Source organism: Echiichthys vipera (assembly GCF_963691815.1).
Source record: "Echiichthys vipera genome assembly, chromosome: 15".
Taxonomy (NCBI): Eukaryota; Metazoa; Chordata; class Actinopteri; order Perciformes; family Trachinidae; genus Echiichthys; species Echiichthys vipera.
Window position 1 is genome coordinate 4885415 of NC_139840.1, and position 9479 is coordinate 4894893.

The window sequence follows — 9479 nt, forward strand, 5'->3', positions numbered from 1 at the left end:
TTACTGTCCTGAGTAACTAGAGAAGCCAAACATCGTTCCTCTGCACACACGACCCCCACTAAGATGACACAATGACACAGAGCCGGTTTAAATTCAGGAAAGTATCTGTTTTAAAAGACTCAGCTCTCTTTTTCTTGGATGTGGAGTTTTGACATGCTTGTGGCGCAGGATGAAAGGTCAGGAGATTACCACCTGTTTCCATTTGGTATCAACATCCGATCTGAGTGATCCAATCACAAGTGGGCAGCTCTCTGTCTGTGTGTTCACACCTGGCAGAAGTCTCTTCATGCATCTCCAGTGAGATCTCAGTCCACCTCCTCGCTCTTTATGCAAATCGACACGTATCCGTTTAGGATACGGATAACCAACATATTTGAACGAGAAATCATTTTTGTTAATGTTGTTGTGTGTGAATTTCAGCTGTTACTCGTATCTCACATAAATCACTATGACAGAATCATGAGCTGACTCATGAAAGAGCAATTTATATTGTATTTGATGAATATATAAATAATGGATGTCATCCAGATGAAGCCTCATTTCCTGATTTTTGCTGCTTCAGAATAAAAGCATTTGACTAATAAAACACCGGGGGTCTTTTATTGCGAAGAATTTATAGGAAATACACATGTTTATCCATTTCACAGCTGCTCCGACTTTCAATATCAACGGCTGATGTTAAAATTACAGGAATATCTTTAGCAATATATCCTACATAATTATGAATTTTGATTACATTTTATTAACCTTAAAATAAGGTTATTATCCACCAGAGGGCCTCGGGGTGCCAACAGTCTAACATAATAACATCCAGAACATGAATCACTCTCTGTGGTTTCTGTGACATGAGTAATACTTTCAAAATGATAATGTTTAAAAATACAAAAGGGCTAAGATGTTGTGGAAACAGCCTGTGAAGGAGGACGTAGTTCCTCTCAGGCAGAGGGCTCAGTTGAGTAGGCGGTCCCTAATGTGCACAGGGTCACATACCTGTTCTCACTACTATCTGAATGTGCACACATGCGGCCTGAACCACCTCCGAATGTGGTTTTTGACATCCGATCGCAGTGCGTCCTCACTGCGTCCTGAGAGTGTTTTCACCTGTGCTCAGAGCTGTCCACGTGGTGCCGCCAGGTCGGAACAGGGTCATTATTAATGTGTGAGGTTAAAATCTTTCTGTATATTTTAAAAAGATTTATAGACTCATCTCACATGCTTTTGTGAAAAGTCATGCAGGGTGATGGGTGTAGAAGTGAGAGGTCAAAGGTCATGTTTGTCATTTCTGGCATTCTCCGCAGAGGCATGAAGAGCAGCACAAGAAGCATTTTCTCAGTCTTAAAGTCAACGACTAAATGAAATCTTGCACTTGTATAATTATTAGCTGTGTTTTGGGAGATACCTGACCAGGCTGAATAGGCTCTCTAGTTAATGTTTATAGATTTAGAAACACACCCCACTAATTTACACACTGAGATCAGCGGTCACTTGTCACAAGGAGTACTACTCAGGGTGTGAATCAGTTGTAACGTCTCCTGTGGCTCTTGAAGGAGCTTTCTTAAGGCTGGAATGACCCAGAGTCAGCGGGATCATCGCAGATTGGGCTTTAAATTTATGTGTTGGGAAATATTCTGTAGACTCCAGTGTTTTTGGAGCTTCATTTTATTTTTTTTAACCTGCTCCGTGAGGGTTGATTATTGCACAGAAGTTGTAAAATGAAGTCAAATGGCACACACGCCTCGCCAGACGTAACATTTTCCTTTTATGGAAACATGTTTCTCCACCGACTCGTAACAGTTGGATACGTGAAATTTTGCAATGTCTCCGAACAGAGAAGTTAAGGTTTTCACAGAGGGGATCTTTGGAGGCATTCCACTAAACCTGGGACCCACTGCTGACTTTATTATAGCAATAGTATAACTGTTATTCCTGACAATGCTGAGCACACTGGAAGGAGAGAGATAGCGGGATTCATGTCGGGGTTTCTCTGTTTTTGTGTTTTTCTCTTTCTTTTTTTAACATGTGTTTTACCTGTTTCTGTGTTCTGGTCTGCAAAAATCAATGAAAAATTTAGCTTCCTCCAAGGTACAGGCGAGACAGGGCAGATTTCAACCAAAGAGGCCTCTCAGATTCAAATCATTTTTGCGACTCAAGGGTTCATCTTCTGTCAGCCTCCTTAATGAACTAACCTGTGCACAAGAAGGCAAAGCAAAGACAAGACCTCCAAGCCATTCAGCCTTCCTTTACACATAACCCGCACTCTTGGTTCACTCTTTCTCTTTTTCTTCCCTACACTCCCCTCATCATCAACATCAAAGGAAGACAGAATGGATTTTTTTTTTTTATCTGAGCCGTAGCCATCAGGGACAAACCTCACCCACCCATCCCCCGCATTCATCTAAACTACAACCTCAGAGGTGAAGAGGATGCTGGGTAGTCAATACTCTCGATGCCTCTGACATCTTCTCTGATGCGCTGTTGTGGTCAATGTGGAGTTTTCCCTCCTACTTCTCAATCTTCTCCGTCTATGAGATGGGAGCGTGTTATAGTGTTGACGGATTCACTTCAGTTGAAGAGAAGATCGATGGGGAGCGAACTTGTAATATTCTGCCCTGTGTTGATGTCTGAACACAGCTACGACACAGGGTGCATAAGATATTTTGCCTCCGAATGAGATATCCACCAGTTCAATACGATTTTTGAAGTAAAGTTAGACACGACAGAACTTTAAATAATACGTGGTAAGAGTCGGGTTCCTTTAGTTTTAGACCAATGGATGAGTTTTGAGTTCATGCTCTTTATGTAAAGTAAAATGTTATGTAATTTTTTTAGGTTGGAAAAAGTGGCACTGATACGTCTTTTTAAGAAAGACACTTAAGCCTCTAGAAAGGATTTTTTTGGTTAGCAGCCAAGGATTTACTGTGCTGCAGCTTTAAAGTATTATCATCAACTTTATTTTTCACTTATTTTATCCATTAACCCATTCCACCAGAATATTCGGTGTGGTGTCGGGAAAAAATTTATATTCTCACACTGAAAGAGTTCCTGTGAATTTTTCTATAGCTTTTTTGTCTCCTGCAATGGCTGACACTGACCACTAGATGGTAGTACAAGCAAAACTAGCCTCAGCTTATACAGTATGATAAACTGAACTCAAGTACTTGTACTTTACTTGAGCGTCCCCATGTTGGGCTGGGATGACAGCTTTTCACATCCTTCCTGGCCTGTGAAAATCATTTCTTTCCAGATGTGTTAATGTTGTTGATGATGATGTTGGATTGGTGATCATTTGAATGATGAAGTGTTCCTTTATGTGTTGAGAAAGTTCCCTTACTTCTGAAGCTAAATTGAGCCTTACAAAGTATCTTGGACCTGCTGAAAAATGCACAATGCAAGTTTTGTAGTTTTTGTAAGGACAGTGATACTACACTATGATGATCCTATAGGATATGATGCATAGCTATAGATTAAACACTAGGCTCTATAAAGAAGTTAAAACTAGCACAACCTTCAGCATCTACATCTGTAAAATGCAACATTAATGCAGCAGTAATATTAATTAACGGACCCTTTTATGGCAGAATAAATACTTTTACTTAAAGTACTCCAAGTACATTTAGCTGATAATACTGACATACTTTTACTTATGTGAGCTTTTAAATGCAGCACATTTGCTTTTAGTGGATTATTTTCACAGTGTACTTTTATTAAGGTCCTGAGAACTTCCTGCACCACTGATAAGTGCAGGCCTGGTGTGTGGCAGTTTTCACGGTGCAAATTCAGATCTAATGAAAAAAAAAATCTTACAGCACACAATTGTATTCTTTTAGGCAATCGTGTGTTTCCAGCTTTGCTGCAACAGTTTGTGGAAGGCCCTTTCCTCTTTCAACATGACCTGATATGCTGGAGCTGGCCTTATTGCCCAACATCAGTGGCTGCTCTCACCAATGCTCTTGTGGCTAAATGGAAGCAAATGAGTACAGCCTGGTTATTAAATCTGGTGGAGAGCCTTGCTTAAATTTGGAGGATGTTATGGCAGCAAATTAATGGCAATGGTTTGGGAGTTCAACTCACATATGAGTGTGAAGCTCAAGTGTTCACATGTAGTGCTTCTTTTTTTCAGAACATGCTAATAAAAAGTCCTATATATATAAGTGGTTTAAATGGCTGGTGCACGCACAATGTTCCATAAGATCTTATTATAGATTGCACAACAAAGGGAGCTTAGCTGATATCATGACTACAGACATGGTGGCTGGGATTTTTCCAAGGGCACATAGCTAAGAAAAGGGTTTGCGTAGAAGTGTTACATTGACAAGTTGTGGGAGGGTCAGCAACAACAGACACTGTGTAGTGTCACTGAAGGGACACTGTTGTGTGTGGATATGGGTTGACGCATGTGTGGGTTCACCAGGTTTGCTTGTCCGACCTCTTGACCTCCGCCAGTGGCAGTACAGTCCTTTCTCTGAACACCTGACCCACCGGTGGCCACCCTGCTAATGTTTCCGCACGTCTTAGCTGCCCCAAATACCACAGCAGAAGAAGAATGAGTAGGGTATGTGGCATGTGTTAGGGTCATGGCTCCACTGCTCGTAATGTGTCTCAGAGGTTGTGTTGTCGCATTCAGTGTGTCATCGTTTTGACCAGGTAGGCGTGTCAGTTGCTAATTTGAAGTTACAATTTGTATTCCAGTTATTGCAACAATCATTTCAGCATCAGAGTTCTTTGGTCCCAGGATGATATTTTAAGCAAGGACACACTAAAAGCACACAGCTAACTGTGATTGCAAAGAACTCACAAAAAACCTCCATGGAGAAAATGACAGAAGGGTGCTAAAATGTACACAAATAGAAAACACAGGCTGTCATGAATGATGTTATGTTCTCTTGACTGAAACATTTTCTGATAAATAAAATGTTTAAGGTATTTACCTTATAGCAGTGGTTCCCAGCCTTTTTGGTCCAGATGAACGCTTGCCCTTCACCTTTTCCCAATGTACGTCACACATGTATAAAACCATTGATTACACCAAAGTGGATAGGCCTATTGTTAATACTTAATTGTTACTTTCAATAATTAGGTAGTTTGGTCAGCAACTTTCAGCCGTTTATGCATTACTCAAGCTAATTATTTCAACTGTGTATCCAGTGAGCTAATTGTTTTAGATGTTTAATTATTACTTTAGGCTAACTATCAACCGTTTAGATAATCATTTTAGCTTATCATTTAAACTGTTTGTTCATTACCTTGAGCTTCCTGTTTAAAGCTGTGTGCTCCTGGGCTAGTTTTCACAAACGTGCAAAATATAGTGTTAGCTAATACATTATTTCCTTTATCAAATCATAATTTCTCTCTTTTTCTTTTTTTTCAAAATACCTGAGCTGCTACACAACCTTTCCAAGTGCCCCCTGGCAACAGCAGAAGTAACCCCAGGGGTACACGTTATGTGGGTAACACTTCCTTATTGAATGGCTACTTTCCCTGTTACTGTTTCCTGTTTTTGAACTTTTGCACCTGGGACCCTTTTTGGACATAAGACAATATCCTGAATACAGCATTTTATCAACTGTAAAGATGAATGTGACTATCATCGTAAATCACTTTCTGTGTCATATAGGTCAAATGGTAGGGACATTGCTAGTACGTTGAGCTAATGTTGAATAATGGTCGTGAGAGGGTTGAAGGTCTTATGTCATCCGAGCAGGGTCTGCTTAAGTCAGGTCACAGCGGGGTCATGGAGTAGTCATGTGAGCGGTCAGAGGCCAGGTTAGTGTGTCTGTTGTGGCTGCTAGCACTCAGTCATCCAGACAACAGCTGACCACTGCTTTGTCAAGGTCAGCCTGGGTTTTTGTGAGTGACCCATTTTCCGATGCAGAGACATCTCAGGGTGTTAAACAAACACGCCTTGGACCGCACAATAGTAAAACAATGTGAATCAGTTGCATTTCGCTAAACAAGATATATCTGACCAATGAACTGATGTCATCATTAATAATTTGAGAAAGCATTCAGTAAGCATGCGGCAACAAAACACCTTTGTCCAGTGAATCCAAGCATCTCCAAACAAACTGACAAATTGAAATTGATTATTGATCCATTGTTAAATGTGTGTAAAGTATAGATTACTTTTATTGTTTTGTCTTTTTCTATATGGGTGTATTTTCATTTGCATGTCGAGTTACTTTTATAGGGTTGAGCATTTGAGTTGTTTACATCATTAAAAATGACAAGACATTGCTTCAAAGCTGCACAAGTTGACTTTTTGACCACTTGGGGGCAGTGTAATTTGCTGGAAACACAACATTTGACTTGTAATCGTGTTAGTTGCATTGAAGAACTGCAAATATCACTTATCTAGCTGATAGCATGCAACATTATCATTGATAAGTTGTTTTTCTAGCTACCAGGTAATTGTAAGTCCAATATTCACTCTCCTTCCATTAAGTCCTGAGAAAAATATGACTTTTAAGCTTACTAACAGATATTTAGCTTGCTAGCTTATACGTTGTTTAGCCTGCTAAAGCGGGAGCATAGGGTCCTATGTTACCCAGCTCAATATCTTCCTAGATTTCCTAGGTTCAATGTTCGATGTAACAATGTAAGCCTGGGTCAGTTATAGTGAAATCACCCACCTTCAGCTTACAGCCTACAGATGTTTTACTCCTTGAAACCTACACCCTTAAATTTGCCCATATTATGGTTTCTTGACTTTATACATTGATGTCTCCACAGTGGCTTGACAGCTTTGTACCGTTTAAACTGCATTTGAAAGGTCTGTCGCCCTTCATTTGTTTACAATTTGAATTGCAAAGATAGCCCTTACCAATCTCTTCAGTGAGGACCCTTGAAGCATAGGGATGACAATGCTAAAGCCATTCAGCATGCTAGCTTATTGCTAATTTTGTTTGTCTGCCATTTGGTGGTGGGCTGGTTGCCTCCAGTGGGTTTATGAGAGCTCACTTTTCAGAAAAATTTGCCAAAAGTTGATAAAGTTATTTCTCTATGGGTTTGACACTATTAGCGTCATCATTCATGTCATACATAGTCACTCGAGTCATTGTTAATAAAAAATAAACAACGCACCTTTGCAATTTATAGCAAATCTTTATAGTATAACAACTCTTATTTTAAATTCATGCCTAAAATAATAGTTAAATCAAAATTTGTATCTGTAAAGATGTGCAGCAGTTTTTGTCCAATTTCAGTAATGGCCACCCAGTCCATTAGACCCATGCCCTCTTGTCTTGAGATTCACTGCCATCAGACTGTTGGCCTGAGATTGCCCCAACTGGAGTGTACTGTTCGAGCCTTTTGACCCCCATAGGTGTTGGCACCCTGGGGTTTGGTGGTGGTCCTCTGTCAGGGCGAGGTGACAGCGGAGGTCTCAAGTGGTTGTGGAGGACAAAGTGTGTTGGTACTGGAGCGCTAATCATGGGAGTGGGTGACCGAGACGTGTCCACTTTAGCATCCTGGCTTTCTGGTCTGATGTCATTGGTGGATCCCCCAGTTTCAATCATGGTTCCATCATTCACCTTTGTATGAAGAGGTTCACCATTTGGCACAACAGTCGCAGCAGTTGCAGTATGTTTTTCATCTTTGAGACCGTTCTTTGAGCTTTCACTCGGGCTGGTTCTTCTGGTCAAAAGAACATCACTGTCTTCAGTCATACTTGTTGTTGTAAACATACTGCTTTGCTCTCCTTTACTCATCTCCTCCATCAACATCTCCCTTTTCCTCCTCCATCTCATCATCGCTTTAATGGAGCTCACCAAGTCAACCAAACTGAGCAGAATGGACAAGGAGGCAACACCCAGCATGAAGTTGAGCATTAAGGTCTTCTCAGTTGGTCTAGAGATGTAGCACTCAACACCAGATGTGCAGGGAGCCTCATAACAGAGGAAGCGCTTAGGAATGGACAAGCCAAAGAGAAAATACTGGCCTGCACCGAAAACCACTTCGAGAAGGATCCGTAGAATTACAACCAGGAAGTAAGCGCAGTAGAAGCGTGGCGCTCCCCATTCATGTGAGAGGTTGTGAAGTGGAGCTTTATGCAAGGACAGTTCCCTTGAGGAGCTTGAATTCTCAAGGGTGAAAGGTGAACCACTTCGACTCCTGTCAAAGTAGAAAGCTCCAAAATAGGGATACGATAAAACTTTATGCATGATGTAGGTTGTAAACAGCACATGGGGAAGACAGAGAAGAATGAGGTGGAAGAGCCAGAGACGGAAGACGGATACGGGAGCAAATACGTCAAAGCACACGTTGGAGCAGCCTGGCTGGATGGTGTTGCAGATGAATCGTTCCTGCTCGTCACCGAAGAGGGTGAAGCCGGCCAGCAGGAGGACGAGCAGACGTAGAACCAGCATCAACATCCACCAGGTTTTTCCTATAATGGGGGAAAAAAATGATCAAGTAATGACTGCAAAGTTAAATCTACTACCATTAGTGTACATGTACTCAAGTACTGTAATAAAGTATGATTTTGAGATACTTTACTTTACTTATTTACATTGTATGCTGCTCTATACCTCCACTGCACTACATCTCAGGGGAAGATGTATATTTCCTAACCTTAGTTCAAATTTAGATTACATACAAAATATCAAATATAAATAAATGCATACATTATGATTTATTATAGATTTAACTACCAAGCAGTATATTAAGTTATTAAAATGATCTCCACCTTTACCAGCTGCAACATTAAATTGATGAACACATCAATAATTATAATCGTATTGTAGAATATGTTTTATTCTGAAAATGGGTCATTCTGCATAATGAGTATATTTTGGGTATTATAAGTACAGTTTGATGCTTATACTTTTGTACTTCTACTTAAGTAAGACTTTGAATGCAAACATTTCACTTGTAACAGAGTATTTTTACACTGTTGCTACTTTTACTTAAAAGTTCTGAGTACCTGCAGCTCTTAAAAATACATCATAATGCATTCTTTAATGCGTCTTCCTACATCACAACTTGGATAAAGAAATGTCATATTTTCATAGATTTTTTTAAACATTTGTTTAAGTTTAAAGCTCTTTAAATGTCAACAGATGTATGGATAATATAAACAAACATACTAATACTGCGTCATTTCTAATATCGTGAAGTACAAAAGGAAAACTTACCCATAAAGGAGACATGGCGACTGATGGTGATGAAGAGTGCGTCTGTTGCTCCTATCATCCTCATTGTTCAGCACTAACCCAGATCCCATAGGAAAACTACGGCAAACTCTCCAGAAAGACTCCTTTAAAACAACTCTATATCAGGGAGATGTTCCTGAGCTGGTGTCCCCTCTAACACTGCTCCAAGAACAACAGCGCTGACCCTCACAGCTCGCCACTAAATAGTCACCTCAAATGTTCCCTTACTGCTTCTGTCACTTGGCTACGGAGGCCGGGACCTGAGCAGAGAGCTATTCTTACCAGGCTGCCATCAAAGCATTGTTGGGATGTCGAGGTACCAGTCAACCT

At 40.4% G+C, this 9479-nt stretch overlaps 1 protein-coding gene across 1 annotated transcript; it reads right to left on the reverse strand.

The window, feature by feature from the left end:
- Positions 1-7220: 7220 nt before the first annotated feature.
- On the reverse strand, positions 7221-9213 carry LOC310957836 (gap junction delta-4 protein-like; the record flags this gene model as incomplete). The annotated part of the gene is made up of 2 exons (XM_083928570.1): positions 9132-9213; positions 7221-8383 (listed from the first exon to the last, which is right to left on the reverse strand). The coding sequence occupies exons 1-2, from the start codon at positions 9193-9195 to the stop codon at positions 7221-7223; spliced, it is 1227 nt and encodes a 408-aa protein (XP_083784696.1). The 5' UTR covers positions 9196-9213.
- Between the last annotated feature and the right edge of the window lie 266 nt (positions 9214-9479).